General features: G+C 36.5%; 1 protein-coding gene across 2 annotated transcripts; it reads left to right on the forward strand.

The window, feature by feature from the left end:
* Window positions 1–3,537: 3,537 nt before the first annotated feature.
* Window positions 3,538–27,756, forward strand: LOC306853966 (sialate:O-sulfotransferase 1-like). 2 transcript variants are annotated; one of them, XM_079391694.1, is made up of 10 exons: window positions 3,538–3,823; window positions 13,571–13,681; window positions 13,826–14,294; window positions 14,474–14,588; window positions 17,208–17,392; window positions 20,483–20,604; window positions 21,006–21,177; window positions 23,085–23,249; window positions 23,916–24,116; window positions 25,057–27,756. In XM_079391694.1, the coding sequence occupies exons 3-10, from the start codon at window positions 13,877–13,879 to the stop codon at window positions 25,407–25,409; spliced, it is 1,731 nt and encodes a 576-aa protein (XP_079247820.1). In that variant the 5' UTR covers window positions 3,538–3,823; window positions 13,571–13,681; window positions 13,826–13,876; the 3' UTR covers window positions 25,410–27,756. The 2 variants fall into 2 exon arrangements, with proteins under 2 accessions (XP_079247820.1, XP_079247819.1); XM_079391693.1 differs by having other exon boundaries at window positions 13,571–14,294.

Raw genomic sequence — 27,756 nt, forward strand, 5'->3', positions numbered from 1 at the left:
TTGTTTGACGAGAACATTATGAAAATGAAGCTGTGTGTACTAGGGAGACTGTGGCTGTGCCAGTATTCATGTTTCACTCTCCTTTCAGTTCAGCACTGGAACTGAGGGAAATGGCAGAACTAAATGGATTTGCAAAGACCTTGATAATCAGAAGGCTGTGTTCATGTTTGGCTTGGATTTGCACATGGACAATTCCCCTTTGTTCTGATGTGAACCAATAGAAGAGACATTTGGCTGTCACGGACACATCCATTTAATTACCTAAAACTCACCTTATAAACTACATCAAGGCAGACACTTTATTGCAAAAAGGACTAACAATAAGGGCTATAAAGTCCATTAAGTTCAGTTATCAGTATCTTATTCTCCTGTGTGGCTATTATCCAAATTGCCTCTTTTGATAAAAATATCAAAAATCATGTTATCTTTCAGTGGGGGTTAGCATTCTAATTAATATTAATCCATCACAACCTTATCCTCTCATATACTGCTCTATTTCACGAGCAACATACCAAACAAAAAAGTCTGTCCCTCGAGTATCGTACCATACAATAGTGATGAACAATTCTTTCCTTACACAGTGAAACTGCGATGATGTACTAAACAAAAGTGTTGAGAGATGCATCATGGGTATGAAGAGATTTATGGTAATGCTTATCTTAACTTAATAAAAATGTAAATGATAGCACAAATAGGCCTCCGAATGCTAATACGCTTATTGTTTGGTGTGAAACAGACTTTTATATTTGAGGCAGGGACCATTTGTCTTAAAAATTATTACGAAAAATTAAATTAGCACCTGTGAATGTACTGGGGCTTTAACCCCACTTTGGTAGGAGAGTAAGTATCTAGGCCCTCTCCAATTATCCTTGCAAATATAATAAGATATTTGTGGTCTAGTTATTGTACATCTGTCATACTATATATCTGCTCGTGTGTAATTTACATGAATTGAATCTATGCAAATGGAGACGGTAATGACTTCAGAGACATTGTTATTCCGTAATGTTCATTTTACAAATCTATTTAGCAATCAAGTGGCCACAACGCACTTTACATATCTGGTGTTAGAAAAAGTCTACTCAACATCGTTTGGCAACCTATTCCACTTTCCATGCATTAGACTGCATTCATCAGTGTCACAATCAATTTGCATACAATTTATCTTCCCGCGCCCCGTCAAGCACTGTCGCAACACAAAGGACGCACAGGCACAGGAAACCTATGCAACACTTTCATTCTCATTTCAGGGGGCTTTAATTCAAGACCTCTAAATTGCTTTGCATGTGTGCTGGGGGACAAAAAAGGCTGCAGTGTATATATCATTAGTCATCTGGCCAGTCTTCGGATCTCGTTTTCTATCTAAATGCTGTCGAGGGAGTTTTCAGCATATGCTAAATGTTTATGTTAAAAAGGAATAGTTCATTCAAAATGAAACTGTGCTGAAAATATACTCGCCCTCAGGCCGTCCAAGATGTAGATGAGTTTTTTTCTACATTGGAACATACTTTTTAAAAGTAATTTTAATATTTTATATCACTTGCTCACCAATGGTTCCTCTGCAGTAAATGGGTGCCGTCAGAATGAGAGTCCAAACAGCTGATAAAAACAACAACAGTAATCCACACAACTCCAATCAATCAATTAACGTCTTGTGAAGCGAAAATCTGCATGTTTTTAAAAAACAAATCCATGCAACCAGTCCACAATCCATAAAAAATCCTTCCTCCAGAATGTGTATATTTCTCTCCTGATTCAGATGACTTTTTCACTGGATAAAGCAATATTATGGATAGAGGAATCGTATTTTAGACCTGAAGCAATGGTTTGAAGTTAAAAACATCTTGATGGATTTGTTTATTACGCAGCTTGTGGGTCACTTACATTACTTGTGGATTATTGTGATGTTTTTTATAAGGTGTTGAAAGTCTCATTCTGACGGCACCCATTCACTGCAGACGATCCATTGGTGAGCAAGTGTGATGTAATGCTAAATTTATCCAAATCTGTTCTGATGAAAAACAAACTCTACATCTTGAATGGCCTTATAGGGTGAGTACATTTTTTTTAGCAAATTAAAATTTTTGGGTGATTTATTTCTTAATTGCTGCAGTCTTCAGATCTGGATTAAACAGGCCGCTGTTCATTTTGTGTTTTGCATTTAAATACAGTCATTAAGTTACACCAACAGTTGTTTTCCTTTTCTTCCTTCTGCTTTTTTTGGCTGCCATTTATTTATTTATTTAATGTGATTTTGATTATATAATTGGAAATGTATGTTTAATGCATGCATTTGCATTTGTGTGTGAGTTACACAGACACATATATGATTTCCATAATCATTAATTTACAACCTCAGATTTATTTATTTTCTCGCCTCTCTCAGCCACTGTTTATTTATTCATTCATTATTTATTTATTTTGCGTCTGTGTGGGTTTATGAGTGTGAGTGTGTGTGTGTGTGTGTGTGTGTGTGTGGGAGGGGGGGGGGGGGGGGGGGGTTGTGTACACTTGTGTGTATTAGAGAGGCACTACACAGGCGGCAGTGTTTTTTAAAGCTGATAAATCTGTTGGTACTTTCTTCAGAAGCATGCAGTGACTTACATTCCCAAACAACAGACCATAAATCTGATGAGAGGGCTTATTGTGCTATCAACACTTGTGTTAACGATTCTGAATCGAGCACTCATTTGATATGAAGTGATATGATAATCAACTTGAAAAGGAAAGAATGGAATATAAAAGAGTGATTTCTTCTCATTATATAGTATATCTATATCAGTACATCACATTTCGAGCCTCATTAACTGTGAAGGGAAAAATACTCTGTTAGACAAGGGTATAATGAAATGTTCCAGTCTGAGGACAAACAAAGTTATAAGTTCATATCCAGTCTGATGATGCATGTGTTTATAATCCTTATTACGTCGGTGTGTATAGATCGATTAAATGTTGAATGTATTTTAACTTATATAAAGGTACATATAAATATTTAATTCCTCACTGGACTAACTCATGGAATTATTGAAGAATAACCCAATGAATTACAATAAATATTCAAAAATAATAACACTATAACAAAATGCCACCCAGGGCCTTTAATCGCTCATTAATAAACAGGCACAAAAACCAATATATGTCAAAGATAATTTCCAGAGACATACAATTAGATAAACTATTCTTTGTTTGGCTAATTCTCACAAACTTTTTAATGTCCTGTAAATGTTTTATATTTTTTTTACATAGATACTGTCACCTCAGGAGGGTGGTAGCTACTATAGTGATGTTACCCCGTAGCTCATTTTTAATTGGTTAAGCCGGTTTTGGGACAACTCACCCAGTGTTACACTCCCCTACAGGTTTTTTTTTTTTTTTTTAGGATTCCTTGAAAGTGAACTTGAAGTGCTCCGGTCCCAAGCTCTCTCCTCCCAGTGTGGTCTGGTCCCTCGCTCTCTTTCGGCGCATGCGCACACGGGCAGCGCTGTCCGACTTAAAAACAGCTGGGCTCTTACGTGCGTTCACACAGAGAAACGTGGAACTGCAAAGCAAAGAGAACACGGCAAACGGATTTAGATAAGGATTATCGCTGTTATAGTGGTTTCACAGCTATGCAAAATAAGAAAATGCATGAGGATTAGTGACACACATCAAGTGGAGCAAAATAGCAAAACAGAGTGAGAAAGCGAGATGCGGCTCGCCTCAGAGATGAACGAGATGCTCATGTTCATGAAGAGACATTCAACACAAGGAAATCTCAAGCTCTGAAATACATTTAGTATGATACAAGATGTTATTCTTCACTGCCGACGGGTAGTAGCGAAAGGTAAGATAATTTCTTATGATTTAGCTAATTATAACTGCATAAAAAGCTTTTTCCCCCTAACAAAAGTGTTGTTTTAATGTTTCTAGTATGTTTTATAGCTGCAGTCTCAATACACTGGAAAGTTTACGTGAATTATATAATGTGCCACTTTTATACACCAGTATATCAGTTCGAGTCAAGGGGAGTTTTGTCAAAAATAATGCAAACAAGTGTTGATGACTGATGTCCAAGTGACTGAACCTGCTGTTTCTGCTTTGAGGATTTTCCTTTGTGCTTAAAACATGAACATTTTGCCTAAGTACATGTAGACTTTACTGCTTTATAAAAAAGTACAAATAATGTTTTAGAATCAAAGAAATGTCTGTTTTAGTGTAATTGGTTAAAACCCAGCCCTCAGAAGTGATCAGAGTTACACAAAAATAGAGCCAGTGAAGGTACTCTAAGGGGTCCAGATAAAAAGTAAATTAATAAATAAAATGCCTATATTTAAAATTATAAATTTTTTATGATCCATTATGCATTATAGAAAGTAACAATGTTTGTTACAGTTATTAATGAATTATTTTCAAGTGAGAAAATCTAGCTTTGATTTGAGAATCTAGATTTGAGAATCTAAATGGGGGATTCTTAGGTCTGTAGATAGATTATTTTTTTTGTCTGTGTATATTACAGGTACAATGTCTTTGTGAATATGATGTGATAGGATTTGTCCATAAGAGCTGCGGTTATCTGATGAACTGCACTAACATGTGTCTTTTGAGTGCGTCCAGATGCCATAGATTTCATTAAGGCTTTCCTCCCTCATCCTTCATTATCATATCATTTCTTTATGGTCATGAAAAAGGAATATATCCAAACTGCCTGTAAATGAGTCCGTCTTCAGCTTTCATGTCTCACAGGGTTAATCAAGATCATTTTGTCATGGTTGACCTTTCAGCAGCATTCATTTACCGCCTATGGGGCAAACCGCCTCATCTCCAAGAGAGGTATCTGTGCATAGAGTTGTGTATGAATACATAATCTCATGATTGCATTGTATCGGTGTGCTTGTACTGTATGTCACAGTGTCCCCTTTATTAGTTTTTATCCCTATTTTTGAAAAAAGATATGGTAACTTGTGCATGAAAATATCATGCTATCAAAATAATGGCACACCTTTACATGTAGGACAAAAAAGCGCTCAAAGATTCTTTTCAGCATAATTATGATTACATTTCTGGCTACATAGTCAAGGATCTGCAGAATATTTACAGCAAGACTTAGTATAAGCTGAAACAGTCAGATAAAGTGATTACTCAGCCTTGAAGCAGGTCCCAATTCATGCAAATACCATCTAATATAATATTATTTTCGATTAGTACAGACCACCCTTTTCCCTTTAGATTTCCAATGGATTGACAAACCACTGGTGACTGCAGTGTTTCTCAAGCCTCGCTGAAACCTATTCTAAATAATGAATGCATGGAGGGTGGTTGATTGTGCTTCTGGAATTTTTTTCTGGCCTTTGCCAGGCACAGTCTATTTTCCCTTCCGTCTCCCGCGGTCCCACAAGCCTGACGGAAGCATTCTGAATAGATTGAATGGACTGTTTTTGCCATGGCTGTTAATATTTATTTGCATATTTTGAAAAGTCATTGAACCTTGTTGTAATTTCAGTCTTGGGCAGTCAACTAACTTGTAGGGGTTTGGAAGCCAGTTGAACCCTGATGTTATAAGGCTCTTCTTCATTGTCTGATCATCATTTGATAAATTCGATTAAAGCACTGAGTATTGTAAATAATAAACAATCTTTAAGCCCAATTTATATAGAAAAGATCGGCGGTAATTCAAGTTGAACTGGACTAAGGATGTTTAGTGATTAAAAGACGTGGGTTATTGCTCTAAAAATGGGAAAGTTCTGCTAAAAAAGGAAAATTGTGTCATCTACTCACAATTATATCATTCCAGAGCTTTCTTTTTTTTCTGCAAAACAGAAAGAATATATTTGGAAGAATGTTGGCTATCAAATAATCAGTTTTGGTGACCATTGATTTCCAAAGTATGAACATAAAAACACTGACATTTCTCAAAAGATCTTCTTTTGTGTTCCTGCAATCCTTTTAAGGGCTTATACTACCTTTACTATTGGATAAGGAACTAACAAAAGCAGGAGAAAGGATAGGAATAATGCAGCTTGTTAAATTTCATTGTACAGAACCAGACAGCTGAGTCTGCACAGATGAAAGACTTCAAAGTCGATTCGTGATGAGAAACCACTACATTTACTTACTGCAGCAGCTGAAAAAGAAAATTAAGTCATTACACTGGAGAAAGAAAGGGCTACATTTCTTGGAACGCAGTGTCATCCTCTGCAGCTGATGGTGATGAGTTCCTGCAAAATACATGGAAATAATGCTGCAGTCTGCTGTCAGTTCTTGTCAGCGTCCACTACTGTATATGCATACATGTGAGTTGCGGTTTGCCAGGACTTGCTTCAGTCTCCCAGAAGAGGCCACAGAACGATCACACTTACTTGTCTGTGGTTTGTGGGTGTTAAAGCGCTCTGGTGTCAGTACTTCGGCAACACCGCTTCGTGCACGCATCTGTTGTAGTTCAGTGGTCAATAAACCGGTGTCCAGGGGCCAGCAGTCGCCATCTTTTCAGCCAGCATTTATTGAGCGAATTTTAGTTCTAGTGCCTTGTTTATGGCCGGGCTGTAAATCTGCAAATGTAAATGTGCCTCAGGCAACACAAAGCATAAATAATCAAAGACAGACTATTCCTAACAAAATTTTAATGCATCGTCTAATTTATCTCCTTTCCTCTCTTGCCGCTGTAAGTGTCTAGTAAATACTGGACGTAAACCAGCGAAATGGATAACGTTTGAAATGCATCTGCAAAAATAGCAAGTATATGGACTCCGCAATACACTTATATGTCTGTGTGTGTGTCATTCCAAAAGGTTTTATGTGTTTTAACCAAAAGCTCAGTTGGCTTAAAAGCAAAATCAGACCAAATTAAGAACAAATAAACAGTTCAGTTTATTAGAGCTTTTGGATACTGCAGTGAAATCAATCCCTGCAGTGGATGATCAATAGTTTGAGTAGGCTGTGAATAAGGTGATTGACAATCACCTGCGGTTCAGCTCACAGCTGGAGGTTCCTCTTTTTTTCCAGAGGATTTGGATTAAGCATTAAGCTTGATTTTTCAATAATTTAAGTTGAGCGTTTCAAATCAGATGGACACATCTTCTCCAAAACGTAGGCAGAAATATTCATTTGATTTGAAATGAACTCTACTAAATAACATGTTTCATATTTTTGGTTTATTTTCCTTCCCTTTAAACTAATATTATGCAAAATAAAATGCAATTTTGATAAGTGAACTCTTGATTAGTTTTCACGACCGCTCTTGGAACCTTTGCATACACTATTTTGAATTTGCTGACAGGCTGCCAATCAGTGAACTGCTGGAAATGTCTCTTTAAATCTCTTTGATTAGATTATTCAACCCTGGGGTGTGATGCTGAGCAAGATTATTACCAAGAACATATGACGGAATATATGAAACACATACTGCTAATTTGGAGATTTAATTCACACAACAGCGTATACTTGAATTAATTAAACTAAATTCTAAATAACATCTAAATTAAATGAATCATTCAAGACAAAATACTATTTAACATAAATTCATTAGGTTACACTATAGCAAATCTAAATGTAAGGGTTAGAAACAGCTCCTCACGGTAACAATTGCATGTGACCACTTTTTACAGTGCATTAGGAATGAGAAGAAATGAGCTTAATATAAAATGCCTTCCCTCCCTCATTTCTTGGATTTGGCCTTGAAAATATATATTAAAGGAGGACAGATTGGGGTCACTGTGGGCCAGGGGAACAGCGGGCCACCTGTCATGTGTCTGCCGCCCCACTGTGACACTCTTTTGAAGCAAGATTATGACTGTGGAAACCTTCTTCGCTTAAACATTTCTTACTGAAATGCTTCATTCAGAGATACTAAAGAGGAGCACATAGCAGCCAGATGGTCAGAGATGGTGGCAAGATGCTTAGATGAGAGAAAAGAGAGCTTTCCAGGCAGCATCTGAGCTCCAGGGTCAGTCCCATCAGCCTCTGAGATGGAAGTGTGGCTGCCCTGCTGTAAGTGAGATGATAACACGCTGGGAAACCAGATGAAGACAAATGAGTGCACCAGTCTGGACCTACAGCACCCGCTCGCTGCTGTCCACTGACAGCCACGAAGACTCAGCGCCATGCTATTGCAACTCAAGAGTTTTGCGGCATATGCCACGAGAGCAACCGCAAAATAGACTAATAAATAATACATCAAATAAAGGCGAATAACATTTGCTTTCGAACTTAATGCCCTTTGAAATGCACCGTGGAGTCGTCAGACTTCCCTGAACGGAAAATGGAAATGACCTTGGCTCTGCATTATTATTCATAAATGCATTTGTTTCTGTGTGAAATGCAATACCATTTACCAGCAAGCACACAACATAGCGAAAAGGGAAGATAAAATAAGATGAATTATGTGTCCCACGCATCTCACCGCTATAACATTCATTAACGGACCATCCTTATAATTAATCGAGCCGCCTCCCTTTGGCTCCGTTAATTACAGTTATTTAAAGTGATTAATATTCTTTAAAAAAAAGCTCAGGACTACTGCCAAATTCTCTGGTTTACCAATATGACAAGAAACTCATCTGTCATAAATATACCGTGGCCTCATTTCTGGTTTATCATTTTTCACAAGTGATTTTCAACTGAATAAATCTATAGTGGAAAATCCTAGTTGAGTATTCAAAGCAGTAAAGGCCTGTATGAGATGATTTCATAGAACAGGTATTTTTGATTGTACCTTGATTTTATTCATGTTACAAAATGAAATACTTATTTGCTCGCTACAGAGATGAAAGACGAACAGAAATAATAATTTGTCAGTTGGATTTGACATTGAGTGCCCACCAAGGGCCCATATAAATATACAAAATCTTCCTTAAGGCAAAAACACAAAGCCCTACATATGTGTTGCTTAACCTTTTTCGATATGTATTTATATATTCAATAACTCATCTAGGGTGTATACATTTATACTTTGGTTGTCAATCAGTTAAATTTTTTAATGGAATCAATTGTATAATTGTAAATAATTTGTGAAAGATCCATATAAATATTTGCTGAGAAGGAAATTAATAGATGTTTTTAAAAAAGGATTATTTAAGAGACATTATCAAAATACAAAAGTCAAGGTGTTTTTTTAGCATCTCACGCCATGAGCATCATATTTTTAGGATGGCATGCTTTGACAAAAACAGTTCAAATTCAAAAATGTCTTTGTTTAGCTCAAATTTGTCTAGATGTTGAACACAATTACATGTCTTGAGTGAACGGTTTCTTAATCTATGCTGTCAGCTCTCTGTAAATCTGCTTCATATGCAGTGCCCTCCAAAAGTATTGGAACAGTAAGGCCAATTCCTTTATTTTTGCTGGAGACTGAAAACATTTGGGTTTGACATCAAAAGATGAATATGAGATGAGAGATTAACATTTCAGCTTTTATTTACAGGTATTTTCATCTGGATCAAATACACAATTTAGAAGATAGCACCTTTTGTTTGAACCCACCCATTTTTCATGTTACCAAAAGTATTGGAACAGATAGAATTAACATAGATTAAAGTGAAAAAGACTTAATATTTAGTTAATATTTAAATCCTTTGCTTTCAATAACTGCATCAAGCCTGTGACCCATTGACATCACCAAACTTGTGCATTCTTCTTTTGTGATGCTTTTCCAGGCTTTCACCGCAGCCTCTTTCAGTTTTGGGGGGTTACTCCCTTCAGTCTCTTCTTTAGCAGGTAAAATGCATACTCTGCAGGGTTTAAGTGTGGAGACTGACTTGGCCAGTCTAAAACCTTCCACTTCTTGCCCCTGATAAACTTCTTTGTTGTTTTGGCACTATGTTTTGGGTCATTATCTTGCTGCATGATGAAGGGTCTCCCAATCAGTTTGGTTGCATCTTTCTGTAAATTGTCAGACCAAATATTTCAGTAGACTCCTGAGTTAATTTTGCTGCTCCCATCATGTGTTACATCATTAATGAAGATTAATGAGCCTGTCCCAGAAGAAGCGATGAAAGCCCAAGCCATTACATTACTTGTGTAATGTGTACTATAATGTACACCTGTGTACACTGTGTTTCAGATGTGCTTGTATGTTTGGGATCATGAGTAGATCCTTTCTTTCTCCAAACTTTAGGCTTTCCATCACTTTGGTCCATAAAATCAGCACATAAAACCTTGTCCCAGAATTTTTGAGGCTTGTCTCCTATTCTTCTTGCTACTGAGTGGTTTGAATCTTCTGGTGTAGCCTCTGTACTTTAGTTCATGAAGTCTTCTGCGAACAGTAGATTGTGATGCCTTCACTCCTGCCCTCTGGAGGTTGTTGCTGATGTCACTAACAGTTGTTTTAGGGTCTTTCTTTACAGCTGTCACAATGTTTCTGTCATCAACTGCAGATGTTTTCCTTGATCTACCCGTTTGAGGTGTTACTTAGTACACCAGTGTTTTCTTTCTTCCTCAGGAGATTCCAAATGGTTGTACTTGCTATTGCCAGTGTTTGTGCAATGGTTTGATTGACTATTCATCTTCTCTCAGCTTCACAATAGCTTGTTTTTCACCCATAAACACTTCTCTGGTTTTCATGTTGGTTACACATCTAACTAACTATAAATGCAGTCTGCACGGATATGAAACTGAGCGCAGACATTCAGTGCTATTTATTGTTTGAATAATCAATTAATTGGACACACCAGGGCAACAAAACACACCTGTCAGTCACATGTTCCAATACTTTTGGTAACATGAAAAATGGGTGGGTTCAAACAAAAGGTGCTACTTCTAAGTTGTGTATCAGATCCAGATGAAAATACCTGTAAATAAAAGCTGAAATGTTAATCTCTCATCTCATATTCATCTTTTGATGTCAAACCCAAATGTTTTCAGTCTCCAGCAAAAATAAAGGAATTGGCCTTACTGTTCCAATACTTTTGGAGGGCACTGTACTTGTAAGCAGCTCTTCATATTTGTATATATTATTCAAACGCTATGAATTATGTATACATGGGGAAAAATGGATTATGAGAACATGATGTTGCAAATGATTAAAATGAAAAACGGATGAATATGAGGTTAAATGATCAGTTTAATTTAATTTTATTTTTTTCTATTACTTTTGCAAACCTTCCAGTACAAGACATTTCTAAAACTGATTTTGAAAATAAGATAAATAAAGGTGTAGAATTGCAAATGCAGTGGGTGTTATTTTGATTTCTGTCAACTATGCATGCATCCTCTGTCTTGTAAAGGATAGATTTGTTAGAAGCTGCTCCATGTACTGGCAGAGCGGGAAAAACTACCAGACGCCAGTCACTCACTGTTCATAGCTAGAAGAATAATGAGCCCTCAGGCTGATTGACATTCTCAGCTGCCTCGTAGTTATGGTTTCCTCTGGTGCTGGCGAGGACACCCACCCCTGCATCTCAAGCGTTTATGCAAATCTAGGTCTTTTGCCAGCACTAGGCCTAAAAAGAAGGGGGTGGGGGGCTCAAAAGGGGTTCAGTGAGCTAAGCTATGCTTGTATGGAAAGCTGCAACCGACCCAGTTATCTCTAATAAATGACATTTTTACCAAAGTCTGAAGCTGTAAAATGAGATTGAAAATTAATAAATGAAAATAGAATGCATCATTGTGAATCACAACAAAAAGTATGTTTAATAAGAAAAATGTGGAGCAGGACTTTTATCCATTGGGAATTGCTTACATCATAAACTGGGCGTTCTGTAATATGAGTTGGATAAAACAATTCTATAGCTATTTGGCTATTGGGTCATATCTACAGTAATAATAACCTGTGTGGTCTAAGGGGTCAGTGGAAAAGGAAAGCAATTTCAGAAGAAAAACTAAATGTATTGTCATTACAAAAACAGTTTCCACCTTTGGATTATTGTTTAAGAACAGAAACCTGTGTTAAGAAAGTAAATAGGGTAAATTTGACTTTAATACCAGTTTGATTAACATTGGTTAGATATTCTGTTTTTATTCTCCTTTAAGTCTTACGCATGAAACCAAATCCACATTCATATTAATGTGTGGTGTGGTGATTATGCGTTTAATGCATAATCAGTGTATGGCTCAGCCTGCGTTTTCATCTTCTGTGGGCCCAGATATGTTCTATATTAAATAGAATGGGATAATATATGGGGCACACAGTGGGCTCTGTAGAGCTAGACTTGCTTGATTGGCAAGAATGAATGGAAGCGAGGGACAGCCCAGCCCTGAGTTTAGTTAGACTTGTTACAAGGTTTTTTTTTTTTAGTTTTTGCCACACAAAGGGATTCTCAGTGGAGCAGAAACACTGTAATGGGCTGAAAGTTTCACAAATGTCTAAAGTGAATCGAAAGAAAAAGTGCTGCAAGTTATAGAAACTAATTGGCTTAGATTAGCAGTAGTAAACCAGATTTTATTTCAGTCAGTCAGTCAGCCAGCTAATAAACAAGTTAAATGATTGAAGAAAGAAAGAAAAGTATGCAAAAAAAGAAATGAAAAAAAAAAAACATTTCAAACATGAAAATGCATTTGAGAATGTTGAAATAAAATGTATCACTCTTGGAAGGCAAACAGATTTTAAGATGAAATCAACTAGGACACATACTGTGCAAGTATGCAAATTATTCTTTATTGACTAAAGAGTTTGTCAGTAATTTTCATCTGTTGATCTTTGAAAATCTATTTTCAACATTTTCAAACCTCAAAAGATTAATGTTCAAAGTTTTTGGGTCAGTAAAATTGTTTAGTGTTTTTTAATGTTTTGAAGTATCACTAAGGCTGCAATGGGAAAAATAGTATTTTCAAAAAAAATATACAAACTGTTTACGTCACATTTTATATTTTAATATTTTTTTTAAATGTAATTTTTATTTAATGTAAATCTATTTCTTTGATGGCAAAGCTGAATTTTTTAGCAATCATTACTCCAGTCTTCAGTGTCACATGATCCTTCAGAAATCATTCATATATGCTGATTTGGTGCTCAAGAAACAGCTCTTATTGTTATCGATGTTAAAAATAGATGGGGAAACTATGATTAATTTTTTCAGCTTTCTTTGGTCATTAGAAATTCAAAAGAACAGCATTTATTTGAAATTATATTGTAGGAATATTTTGTAGGAATATAAATCTTTTACATTATAATAATCATTATAAAAAAAAAATAACTTACTGATCCCAAATTTTGACAGCAATGAGCAATATTGTATTACAAAAAAAAGCAAAGAAATTGCTTTTGTATCCAAAATGCAGCTCCTCTGAAACGACTTTCCCACAGACTTCACACACACAGACTTTTAAAAATCTCTACTGGTTTCCACTTCCTTTCGGACTGTCAGACCCCTACCCCGAGCACTCCCATAGCTTGCACCTCGATTAGGAGACTGTAGTCTTCCCTCTTAGACTTTTCACATCTGCCGTGTACTCATAAAGACAGACAGGAGCACAAACAGGTAATGCTTCTCCAGCCAGCAAGGCCTGCTCTCTCCTCTTAATGGAGACATACTACCAGAATAACTGCCACACACTCTCTCTATATTTCTTTCTTGTCTCTAGCACTCTGGTCTATCCCTAGAATAAAAAAGTGAAAGATGTGCTTCGACTTGCGTCTAACTGCTCTCTATTTTCCCACCAGGTTCCCCGAAGTCTTTGAGCCGTAAGGGCTCCGAGTACATTCTGCGACAAGTACTTCTGTCATCAAGGGGGTGTAACGTCACAGTCGAGTTTTCACTTAATCCTCTCACAGGTAAACGGCGGGACATTTTGCCGGAGGAATTTTGCACTCAAAGAGTTTTTAAACAGAATGTGAATAAGGTATCACTGGTAGAGCTTGCTAGATAACGAAGCACCTGGAATAAGTCTCTGCCTTTGTTTGTTGGAACAATGGCAGCATGAAATCGTAGACTCAAGGGTTTTTTCACTTACCTGGAAGGAGGGCAACATGGCAAAGCCCTTCTACAGGCTTCAGCGCTTCTTGCGACGGACTCAGCTACTCTTCTTTTTCCTCGGTGTTGCATACATTATGGCTGGAAGTGTCCTCCTTCTGCAGAGACATGGATTGGTGGTGTCACAGCGTGGGACGAGCGGTTACTTTCCATTGCCATCTTTGCCATCTCCTCCCAGGGCCCTGGAGGCACCTGCCCTCCGGACAAGTTATGGAATAATGGGAGCTAGACTCTCCGGAAAGGGGGTGGGATACCAAAACGTTTTATCCGAAGACAATGCTGGACCACAATGGCTGATCTCACGAAACCAGGAGATCCGATATCTGAGACGCCGCTGGTTCCACAGCCTCATGTCCGAACAGGAAGCATCCAGAGTGGAGAAAGTTCTTCCGAAAAGAAAAATCCGACACAAAGGTGAAACTCGGTGCTAAATGAGCTGTGTGCTTTTCAGAATGACAAATTGGTTGTTTCTGATAATTGGTTTATTTTCTCAATTATCTGGATTCCAAGCTGTGCTGCGGAATCTTCCCATCTGTTTGCGCTGGAAAAGGTCAAGTTCTGAATTTCTGATGCGACTGTTATTCTCCACTCAGGCACGTACATCGGCTGCTTTCTGGATGACGCCAAAGAACGGGTGCTCAAAGGGCTGGTGTTTTATGACTTCCGGAAAATGACCAGCACCTTGTGTCAAGACACCTGCACAGAAAGGTATGTGATTAATACACAGTATACTCAAATACTCAGCTTTTGTTTTAATCACAGAGCCATCAAAAGCAGATGGACATCTGTTGCCTGGAGGCTCCTCTGTGCTCATCTTAAATCAAGAAATAATGAAACAGTGTTTGGGGAAAAGAACATGCAGTGTGCATCCCTGTGCCAGCTGGCCGAGCTCATGCTGGGAATTGGATCAGGCCCAATTAATAGAGCGCGGCTCTGGACCTGGACTCCGCTAATGCTGGTGGAGAAGCATCTATCTGCCATGATGGAGTATACACTTTTTCAAGTTCTTAGGCCGGCGGATAATTGACCACCAGAGAACAAGTGTGAGGCAGACTGACCTCCTGTAATTACCCCCAATGTTTCAGAGCTTATTTATTTATATTACTTGGGTGACATTTGCAATGTTCAGGGGGAATCTAAATAGTCCATTAGAAAACATGAAACCTAACATGTGCTAAAGATGATCTTCTGTTCACGCTGACATAGTCACTTGCTATGAAAAAGAAGATCATATAATTAACATTGTTGACAACTTTAAGGCAATATAATGTTCTTGCATTACAGCTAGATAGATTATATGTATAAACTGTACAAAGATCAAACAAACAAACTTGCAAATTCATTTTTTTGTTATTTCAAATGACCAGTGCAAGCAGGTATAGAAAATGCTCTGAAAATATTGATCATCAGCCTCTTAATTACAACTACTTAATTAATTTACAATTAAAAATTAAATTTTACCATTCTGTTACAGTTTGTTAAATTAAATGATTGATGTGATGAACGATAAATCTCTTATGCTTACCAAGGCTGCATTTGAATAGCCATTTCTCCAATCTTCAGTATCACATGATCCTACAGAAACCATTCCAATATGAAGATCTGCCTCTAATGCTGATCAAAAAAATAAGTAACAGAACCCCACATTTATGGAACATATAACATAAGAAAACGGTTTTGTTAATACACTTATGACTGCTCAGACTGAAAAGGATCTGACATCCCATCCCAGTGTTATCATCTACAGGCAGGTGACAGGGAGGAAATCTTCTCCTGTTCTGTGTCTGCAGGTAGATGTCTGCTCAGACCGAGCGATTAATTCAGAGTGCAGATTAACACTGGGAATGTCCCTGGCTGGGTTGCCATGGCAGTGCCAATGCCATGTTTCAAGCAGAGGATCAGAGAAACAATTTGCAGAGGGGCTCAAGCTAATACCTGTTGAGCTCTACACCAACATGCTTGAATGGAATCGTGCTGAGCCTTTTTGCAATCGCCAAAAAAAGTCAAGAGGGCCAAAGGACAAAAGCTTAGAGATGGAGGAAAATCGTTGTGGTTAACCGTTAACCAATTTGCTGTCAATGTCACAGAACTAGAAGGCTGTACAGGTCCCGATTGATTGGAAAAGATGAGATGGAGGTGAATGCAGGAGCTTCCTGGACTCGTTACTGTGAGATAGCTGGCCAGGTTGTCCGCAATGGCACCCTGAGAAGGGCTGCCACTACAAAGTGGCTTTGGCTAGCACCGCAGGGTGTGGAAATGGTGAGACAGATGTTTGGCTCAGCAAGCTGGCCAATCACCAGCTGTTAACCCCCTTGAGCTCACAGCCAGAAATGAACCTGGGAGATGCTGGTGGACTTTAGCAGAGTCCATTCTGGGTTTGGTCTTTTAAAGTGTGTAAAAAAGTGTAAGGGAGAACCAAAGAATTGGTTGAGTCAGTTTTGCTAGGTCAAAGGGGTTGTGATTACTGAAACAAGGGGGAAAAACAACCTAAGAATGCTTATAGCTTTCTTTTTAGACAAAATTGCACTGCTTTAAATGCAATTCAAAACTCTGTTATTATATTACACCTATTAAATTGCTAGAATACTATAAAAAGAAACCATTACATAATTTGAAAACATTAGTTAACATTTGCATGATTATTTCTTTTATAATGACAAATGTAATATTATTGTGCCATCCCAAAGAGGCACAAAATCACTTTCACTGACTTTTTCATTAACTGTTCCCTCTCGGTGGAATGACCTGCCCAACTCAATCCGAGCAGCTGAGTCCTTAGCCATCTTCAAGAAACGACTAAAAACACATCTGCTCCATCTTTATTTGACCCTCTAACTCTACCACTCTCTATTCTATATTAATTCTACTTTATAAAAAAAAAGCTTTCTATTTTTCTATTCTATCTATCTATCTATCTATCTATCTATCTATCTATCTATCTATCTATCTATCTATCTATCTATCTATCTATCTATCTATCTATCTATCTGTCTGTCTGTCTGTCTGTGTGTGTGTGTGTGTGTGTGTGTGTGTGTGTGTGTGTGTGCGTGCGAAAAAAAATACCTTGCTACTTGTACTGTGTTAGGCTAACCGAGACTTGTCATTTGCACTTACATATTGTTGCTCTTTTGTTAGTTTTGATTGCTTCTATTGTCCTCATTTGTCCAAGTCGCTTTGGATAAAAGCGTCTGCTAAATAACTAAATGTAAATGTAATATTGTTTTGTAAGAAATTAAAGAGTTTTTGCTATAAATATTCATTTTATTTATCCACACTGGCCAGTATTTTGTGAGTATAATTAGATTTTGAATGTTTTGTTTCACACAGTGGGTACCAGTTCGCTGGCCTTGAATATGGGTCCGAGTGTTACTGTGGAAACCGCATTACAAGCGCTCGGATGAAAGAGGAGGAGTGTAACTTGGACTGTAAAGGCGAGAAGGGCGCCATCTGTGGAGGTGTGTCCCGTCTGTCCGTTTACAAAGTGGAGGAGGTTCTTCCTGGCCAGCGGAGATGTGAGTGCTTGAAATAAGTTTACCTTTTTGCAGCGCAGAACTTCTCACCCATTCATGCATGGCATTAGTAATGCATTGGGAAGCATACAAAACAGCATTCTGAAAGAGAATAAATATTAGTCATACAAACAAGCAAAAATGCATATGCAAGTCTAATATACAGGTACATCTCAAAAAAATTTGAATATCGTGAAAAAGGTCAATATTTTTTGTCACTCATTTCAGAAAGTGAAACCCATATATTATATAGATTAAACGATAAAAACATTTGTTTGTAATACTTTTATACTGGATAAAAGCAGCGCTGCTTCTGCAGGTAATACACAGTTTGGCAGTGGAGCTTTGATGTGGCCATATGTTTGAAACGGGTTTCTTCATCAGTCTCTTCCACATGCTGTTGGACCTTTGTGTTCTGACCCAATGTCCCTCTGCAGTTTCAGGCCAACTGGATTCGGCCCAGCACAACACTCACAGACACAGCTATTAAGCATTGACCATATGTTTTGTGGCCTAAATTGAAAATGCTATCCATTGTACCAGATAATAATGTCTTGTAAAGAGGGATTTGTGCATTGTTTGGGCTGTTGCTTTTAAGATGTTCATGTAATGCAACAGAAAGCCAAGAACTCTCTAAATGATTGTTTTAATTTTTATGCTAACATATGCTAAAAATTGTAAATGTGAAGGGGACACCGGGGGCAATTGTAACACTTTAAATTTCTTCAGTGACACTTTTTAATTTTTTGAGTTACAACACAGTAAAGTTCCCTCTCAGCCTGAGAAAAAAAAAGAGTCTGATCATTTTACCTATTAAAATTTAAATGCTGTGGCTGAATTGGGAAAACAGAATCTATAAAATGCATAATGAGCATTATTTCATTAAAGTATCTAGTCAGACTCATCAATATATTTTAATAAAAATGGATTGAATGTACATTACTGTTGAAATGTTTGGGGTAAGAAAAGATATTTTGAAAGTCTCTTATACTCACCAAGGCTGCATTTATATGATCAAAAAAACAATAATATTGTAAAATATTATTACAATTCAAAATATTTTATTTCAAAATGTAATTTTATTCCTATGATGGCAAAGCTGAATTTTCAGTGTTGAAAACAATTTTGTGGAAACTGGTACATTTATTTTCAGGATTCTTTGATGAATAGAAAGTTCAAAAGAACAGCGTTATTCAAAATAGAAATGTTTTAAAACATTATGAATATCTTTACTGTCTCTTTTGATCATTGTAATGTCCTAAAAATATTAATTTCTTTTAGAAAAAGGTAGTCTTGAATGGCATTTAATTGTACAATAGGTCTCACAAATAAAAGCAAAACAGTTCAGTATCAGAGCATTTATATTATTACTTAAAGGTGTGTATGAACATTTCTATTTGTTTACAATTCCCTCAGTCTCTCTTACACTATAAAGGCCTTTTTATGTTTTCTTTGTATTTTACATATGCATAACCTTTACATAGTTTTAGATGCATACTCCCCCAAATTATTAAAGAATTGTATTTAATTTTTTGAAATTGACTACAAATCTAAAATAGGTCTACAGCCTATAATACACGTGAAAATATTTGTGTGAAAATATTCTCTGCACAAAATTCTGAAAGAATCGCTTTTTGTTTTGTTATAGTTGAACAGTCCACCTCCGGTCTTAGTAAGAAGTTCAGAGACTCACCCGAGGCCTGCGGTGCTCCTCTGCGCTGTTTTAATAGTGCTTTGTTTGTCGTTTTCGTGCATCTGCCCCATTTATGACCCCCGCAAAGAATCATGTGATTGCTTCAAAAGCAAACGGCGGTCTGCAGGGCCTCTTCATTTATTTGGAGAGGCAAACAAAAGCTCTGGGGTTTCGGTTACAGAGTGCTTGTTTACCCTGTAGAGGTGACAAAGTGTCATGAAGGCCCTGAGCACACTCGCTAATGCAGATACAAACGCCTTAAATCACAGTATCCACTCACATCCGGTGTTTGTCCATGAGGTGAATCTGTTTCTGGGCTTGTTCGCTGAAGGCTCAGTTATGTCGAGTCAATTCTAGTTGGATATTAGCTGTGGAAACATTTATATACACGTTTATTATAGTCGATGCAGAAATGTATTGTTTGATTTAGGCAGGGTTCTTTTAGTTAACTAAAACCATAAAAAAATTGTAAAATAAAATAAATGTTAACTGAAACAAAACTTGATGTACTCAAATTTAAACTGAAATAAAAAATATATAGACATAAAACTTTAACTGGAATGAAAAATTTCAAATAAATGCTTTCCTTCTGAACTTTCTATTCATTCATCAGAAAATCCTGAAAAAAAGTATCATGATTTCCACAAAAATATTAAGCAGCACATCTGTTTTCAACATTGATCATAAGAAATGTTCCTTGAGCAGAAAATTGGAATGATTTCTGAATGGCAGCTGAGAATTCAGCCTTGACATCGCAGGAATAAATTGCATTTTAAAGTATATTCAAATAAAAAACATTTAATTTAAATTGTAATAATATTTCATAGTATTACTGTTTTCTGATCAAATAAACGAAGCTTTGGTTAGTATAAAAGACTTATTTTAAAAACATCTAAAAGTCTTTTGAATGGTAGTGTACAGTATATCAACTAAACATATTATTATTAATATTAACATGTTGTGTACATCTGCTATCATGGGAAGATCAAAATCAAAATGTCAGTTTAAAGCATAGCGACGAGTTTCATCAAATTCATTCCGTTCCCTACATTCAAAAGCACCTGCTAAAAGAAACATGCAGCTGTGCCGAAAAATGGTTTGGAAAAAGCTCAAGCAACTCGAAAAAAAAATATATATATATATAGCGCAGTTTCCTATTTCTGTGAAATGTGGCTTCTTTGCAGTTCACTCATTACCCATACAGCCTGATTCCTTGAACTGTTTGATATTTCTTTGAAGGTCTGAGGTTTTTTTTTTTTTCTTCATCTTATACTTAATTACAAATTCACTGCAGCATTCCAGACCTTAGAGCAATGAACTGAGTGTTGGCACAAAACCTTGTTCCTACACTATTTTTCTCCTGTCAATCAGCAATGTTCTCAGTTCTCTTCTGCCTTCAGACAGGAACGTGCGCTACCGGGGGTGCTTCAAAAAACCTGACAACACAATAGCAGCTTCCCTGGCTCATGCCGTCCAGCCCAACCTCACCTCCCAGTGGTGCATCGAGACCTGCATGGATCAGGTCTGACTTTCCTGACTGTATCAACACTAGATTCATGTGGATTGGATATGGTCTGCTGTAGTCTTGATATATTTTCCCACTCTTCTGAACACAATCTGCTTGTTTAAACTTTAATGTGTCCCCAGAGAGCACAAATTTGCTCTGTAATCAATCTTCTACGCAGTATTTTTGCTTTGATTGTGGTATAATTTGAGTACTTTCTATCAGATGGTCATGCTTTGTTGCAGTCTGGCAACATGGTCAATTGATTCTTTCTCGTCTTTAGCTGAGAAGCGAATTGCATTGCTTGAGAATGTTTTCAGATAATGATAACTCAAAATAGTTGTAATTTAAAGTATGGATTGAGAGACAGAGGTCGGCTCTTGGTGTCATTCATACACATATTAACTCTCTCTTATCAGGAGTTTCCTCTGGCCCTGGTCAAGAAGCCCGACTGTTTCTGTGGCTACACCACTCCTCGCTTCACTCTTCACGAGCCGGTGAAAGAGGAGCTCTGTGCTGTGGAAAACAGCAGTCTGCCTACCCAGGGTTCCCATCAGCTCTTCCTCCAGGTTTATCAGACACCTGTTCAAGGTAAGACTCTGTGGAAACCTCACTGATCTTAATAATTACCTCTGTGCTCACATTTCCCCACACGGGCAGTTTATTCTTCTCACACAGAGCTCAGCCTCGAGATGTATGCTAGAATTAAACAGGGTGCCTGCTCCTTCAATTCCAAGATTTTTCTTTGGGAAGTCATGAAAGAATGTAAAAGTGAATAATACCTTTTTAGGTATGCCTGGCAATGCTAAACTTTCCAACAACAAATAATAGCCTAAGGGTACCGGCATATCTATAAAGTACCCATATATCTGAGGCTGCTTGAAAAATAATAAGCAAGACTGAAAGTAAATATCTTCAACAGCTTGTGTCATTGTGGGTGGATTTGGTAGCTAACAGTGAGTGCTTTTATCATATAATTTGTGAAGGGAATGAAAAAAATAAATGAATGAATAAGTGAACAAATAAATTATAGTAAGTATAGTAATATTGTGAAATATTATTAGATTAAAATAACTTGTAATATGTTTTAAAATGTAATTTATTCCTAAGATGGCAAAGCTAAATTTTTAGCAACCATTGCTCAATGTCTTCAATGTGACATGGTCCTTCAGAAATCATTCTAATATGCTGATTTGGTGCTCAAGAAATGTTTCATATTATTATAAATATTGAAAAAATGTTCTTATTATAAATATTGAAAAAATTATGCTGCTTAACATGTTTTGTATTTTATAAATAAATATATACAGTGCTTATTAAATATTAATATTCTCTTTGATTAATAGAAAGTACAAAATAACAGCATCTATTCAAAATATATATCTTTTTAACATTGTAAATGTCTTTACTGTCCTCTTTAAACAGTTAAATGCATCCTTGCTGAATAGAAGTATTAATCTTAAAGTGCCCCTATTATGGATTTTTGAAAATAAGGCTACCTTTCATGCAGTGTGTAACACTGAAAACATCCTGCAAAGTTTTAAATCTGAAAGTGCACCGTGTGTAAAGTTATTGTCTCTCAAAAGAAAGAGTCGACTCTGAATCACTGAAACGAGTCGTTGTTAAAACGAATCCCAAGCCATTTCATGTCAACATGAAACATTAGCATATTGCATTTTTACATTGGTCTGAATGAAAATGCTAATTCATTCTTTGCCACAAGGTGCTGCTTTTGGGGTAAAATAGTGGTTTCCCCGGTAACGCTTCAAAAAAGCAGCACTGCGCTTACAGGCTTGATGAAATGAAAATAAGACCAATTAGACCAATAGCCACAGATTAGTGTCACGCAAAGGAGGGGTTTGTAAAAATGAATCGTTGAGCGAATCGTTTGGGAGTCGTTGAGCAAATAAGGTAAAAATAAATGCATATTATAAGACAATGAAAGTGTTTTTTGACCTTGCATGCATGTCAACCTGTTGTTGGGGACTCCAAAAACCAAAATATGACCTTTTCATTACCCATAATAGGGGCACTTTAATACATATAAACAATCATAATTTAATGGACCAAATTAATCAAATGTTTACTCCCTCTAATACCACCTGGTAATTGATTTTATCGAGCTGTCATTCCCCCGACTTCCTGTTGCAATAGGAGATATGTTAACACAAGAAAGGAAATTGTTAACAATTATTGTTAAAAATAAACTTCAGCCATTCTTACCTAACATTGGGATCCTTTGGAAAGCTACACAGAGTGTAGGTGCTACACACAACCAAAAATCAATCAATCAATCAATATATCAAAAAAAAACCACATTATGTAGTTCTTAAAATAAATGTATTTCTAAAGATCAAGACAAATTCTATGTTTATGTTATGTGATTATTTTTAATGAACAGATACAATAGAACTGCCTGGCTGAAAATAACAGGTTATGATATGGTATCTTACCTTCTATAAGTGCCCAATAAATATTGGACATTTCTTATTTTCCAGATTCCAGATGCACAGAGAAGAAGTTTCTACCTGAGAAGTCCAGCTCACTGGTGGCTCTGTCCAGTTTTCCTGGTGCGGGGAACACCTGGGTGAGGCACCTGATCGAGCTCGCCACAGGCTACTACACAGGCAGTTACTACTTTGATGGAACCCTCTACAATAGAGGTAACAGTAGCACCACTCTACCAGTGATCATAAATCTTACCATTTTAAAAGCTTGCTTTGTCTTTGACGGACTGAAAAATATTATTGCACAGACATTGGATGGGATGAATTTATCATCATTGGTATCTTTTTGCCCATGAACAGGCTGATGTCTCTAATGGAAAGTGGGAATATAACCAAAGTTTAATCTGCCACCACAACATCATGGCATTATACTGTATATATAACTTTTTTTAAATAAGTTTGGACTGATTTAAACCGCAACTCCAGAGTTTGTGAGTCTCTTGGAATGATTTATTAAAAACCGTTTCTCTACATTTTTCTTCTTTTTCTTCAGCTCCTACCATTCAGCTTTTTGAGATCACTTAATAATGTGCATTTGGGCACAGCTGACCTTCTCTTTTCTTTCAAATGCCAAACTTTATTGAAGATTTTTTTTTCTATCATTAAAGAATTTGACCTACCTTGAAAGTCAGAGTGCCTTTTCAAATCCATCACAGAACTTGACACATTTGCTTGAGGGGGGCCGTGGAGCTCATGCCTGGACTAACACCATTTCTGATGCAGTTTTTGGAACGTATGTGTTTGGATTCAGAGGCGGCACTGAGCGGTCGCCACATGCAGTTGGCTGTATATTCTAATCCTTTTCTCCTCCCGACTGTGCAGGCTTCAAGGGTGAGAAAGATTACTGGAAGAGTGGAAGAACCATCTGTGTGAAGACACATGAGAGTGGCCAGCGGGATATAGAGATATATGACTCAGCAATACTGTTGATAAGAAACCCCTACCGCTCACTCATGGCTGAGTTCAACCGCAAGTGTGCCGGGCATCTTGGTTACGCTTCTGATCAGCACTGGAAGAGCAAAGGTATTATGAGTACAGTATAAGCTCTTCTCTGACACTTTATGTTAGTGTTATTTTAGTATTCTTTTATATACTTTTATAGTTTTTATTAAAATTATTATTTTAATTTAATTTGTAATTTTTGGTAATTTTGTTATTTGTTTTAATTAATTTGTTAATTTTGTCATACATTTTTGTTCTTTTTAAATATTACTATTTAGGTTTAATAAAAAAAATTCAGTTTTAGTTTTAGTTCATTTTTAGTTAGTATTTATTTCCCGTTAATAAACATTTAAAAGCTTGTCCAATTAATTTTGTAATCTCAGATAAATTATTTTTACTACCATAATGGTTATCGCAAAATATTAGAATTTGTTTATGTTTTACTTTATCAGTGTCTGTCAGTATTGCAAATATATACATACAGTTGAAGTCATAAGTTTACATACACCTTGCAGAATCTGCAAAATGTTAATTATTTTACCAAAATAAGAGGGATCATACAAAATGCATGTTATTGTTTATTTAGTACTGACCTGAATAAGATCTTTCACATAAAAGATGTTTACATATAGTCCACAAGAGACAATAGTTGAATTTATAAAAATGACCCCGTTCAAAAGTTTACATACACTTGATTCTTAATACTGTGTTCTTACCTGAATGATCCACAGCTGTGTTTTATTGTTCAGTTATAGTTGTTCATGAGTCCCTTGTTTGTCCTGAACAGTTAAACTGCCTGCTGTTCTTCAGAAAAACACTTTTGAACATAATGTACATTTTTCTTATTTTGCCTAAATATCATATTTTTTCATGTAGTATATCCCTTCAGAAGCTACTTACATGTTTCCAAGAAGACAAAATAAGTTAAATTTACCCTCGTCAAAATCAAAAAGTTTTCACCGCCCTGGCTCTTAATGCATCGTTTTTCCCTAAAATACTTTTATTCTTCTATTCCCTCTAGATTGGCCCGAATTTGTGGGTAGTTATGCCTCCTGGTGGGCTTCTCACGTGTTGGACTGGCTGCGTTATGGAAAGAAACTTCTGGTGGTTCACTATGAGGGGTTGCAGGAGTCACTGGTGCCCACATTACGATCCATCACTTCCTTCCTCAATACCAGTGTCAGTGAAGAGCGGCTCCTTTGTGCTGAGTGCAACAAGGATGGCCACTTCAAGCGCTCAGGTGCGCGACAGCCCACCTTTGACCCCTTCACCCCAGATATGAAACGGCTGATTGATGGATACATTAGCACTGTGGACCAGGCCCTCAGAGCCAGCAACCATTCTGGCTTGCCAAAGGAGTATCTCCCAAGATGATAAGTCCATAACTAGAGTACAGTACTGTCTGTCTCGCTCAAGCTCCAGTGCTACAAACCATGATGCACAGGAGATATTTTGATACGTTATTTCCTCACATATTGAGGTCAGATATAATGCCATATGATGCTGGTGTGCTTTGAGATCGTCATGTTTTAACAGCGGGATGTGGATCAGTCTGTGAAAGGAAGCAAAGTTGAACTTGGTGAGAAATTAGATGTGACAATTGCAGACTTGAACTTGAGGTAAAATAAGTTCTCCTTCCTCCTTTGGGAAACTTGAGTGCTTAATTACATACTTCAACTACAAGTCAACAAGAGGCCTAATAAACAACAGATGTAATTGCTTATGAACTAATCCGACATGTACCGTAGCTGATAATAACATGTCTACCACAATAACAACATCATTTTATGTCTACACGGTGACTCTTTTTTTTACTTTGTAGGGACAATTTAGACCATTTACAAAGCTGATATCATAAATTCTTGGATAAATGTAACACTGCAAAAATGATTTTAGTATTGCTGTCTTTTTTGTAAAACATCTTAACATTCTTAAAACAAGATACATTTACTTTGATAAGCAAACTGACGTAAATATAAAGACTTGTTATATGAAAAAAGTAAAAAATTAAAACATAAAACAAGAACAAATGGGGTAACCTTCGATTTTTTCTTTCTTTCAGAAAACAAGACAATCCAAAGCAAGATATATAAGTAATTTTGCTTCTCAAGTAAATGATCTTGATTTAACATCATTAACCATTATTTTTGTAGTGTTTTGAAGACAAGGTTGAGGACAATGTTATTATTCGATAATCAAGTATTGAAAGTCATATTTATAGACCACAAAACTAAATATTAAGTTCAACATATCTATGATATAACAGCCCTGATCGAAACGGAATGTAAAACTATGTTGTAGAGTAGTAGAATAACAAACACATTTCCTTTCAAAACCTTTAAGATCAAGAAAATATGACATGGCAAACAGACTTAGCATACATCAAAGTCAAACGAATAGTGACTGTCCCCATCCCACTAGATTCCTTCAGAATGGAACGAAAGCTTTCAGCTGGACTAGACAAGACTTGCCTTGCGGAATGACTCTAGCCTGATGCTAATCCTCCCAGAGCTGATTAGCACGCCACCAGCATGCTCCAGATGTGTCTGGATTAAGCGCTGATGTAATACTCTTTTGCACATTGCCAAACTGGGATCAGCTGCAAATTCAGACAATGTCACTGTAGTGCTAGTGGCAGGAGTCCCACCAGGGGATTGTTTCTGCTGAGTTATTCAATGAGACGCAAAAGATCAATCGTTAGCATCATTCAGCGACAGCTAAATAAAAATTTGGTCCATAATTTTATTACCAGTGAGTAGGTTTACATAGAGCTGGAGTATGTAACTTTAAACAAACACTCCTCCTATCTGTCATTGGTCTGGAAAAAAAAAAAAAAAAAATGATAGTAACACCCCCCAAAAAAAATATATCACTGGTTCAGCCAGTGTTGCTATGCTGGCCTGGTTGGGGCGTTCAAAGAAAAAAGAGCCATGTTTAATAGTACCATAACCATACTGTTTACAATTTTTGGGTGAATCAACTAAGGTGGGATGGAAGAAATTTTTAATGCTAGAAAAAAAAAAAAACACACACACACTTAAAGGGATAGTTCATCAGAAATCGAAAATTCTGCTGTCATTGATAGTGTTATTTTAGTAGGATGTATGTACTATTATAGTGTTTGTGAATATTTTGAATTAGCTTTTTTATTCAGCATTCATTTTAGTAATTTTGGTATGTGCTTTTATAAATTTTTTATTTTTAATATACATTTTTATTTAGCTTTAATTTATTTTCTTCTCTTCTATTTTTGTATTTATTTCAGTTAACATTTAAATTTTTTTAATTTTTTCATCTAATATTTATATTTCATTTTATTTAACTTTTAATTAAATTACCAAAAACATTTTTAATAGATTTAGTTTTAATTAACAACACTGCTCCAAACTGGCATGACATTATTTCTTCTGCAGAACACAAAAGAAGATATTTTGAAGAACGTCCATACAATAAAAGTCAGTGGGGTCCAAAAATAACTCTGGACCTGTTTGTCTTTCATTATACAAATGTTGTGTGTGTGTGTGTGTGTGTGTTCCATAAACTAAAAAATGTCATACAATGACATGAGGGTGAGTAAATGATAACAGAATTGTCATTTCTGTGTGAACTATCCCTTTAAGCCTTTATTAACTATAAATTGTCAAAACTTTTTTGGCACCAATGACATTTTTAGGCCCCTAAGGATTCCTGAAAAGAGATATATATCAGTGAGCTTAACAGA

The sequence above is a fragment of the Barbus barbus genome (genome assembly GCF_936440315.1).
Source record: "Barbus barbus genome assembly, chromosome: 34".
In the NCBI taxonomy this organism is placed as follows: domain Eukaryota; kingdom Metazoa; phylum Chordata; class Actinopteri; order Cypriniformes; family Cyprinidae; genus Barbus; species Barbus barbus.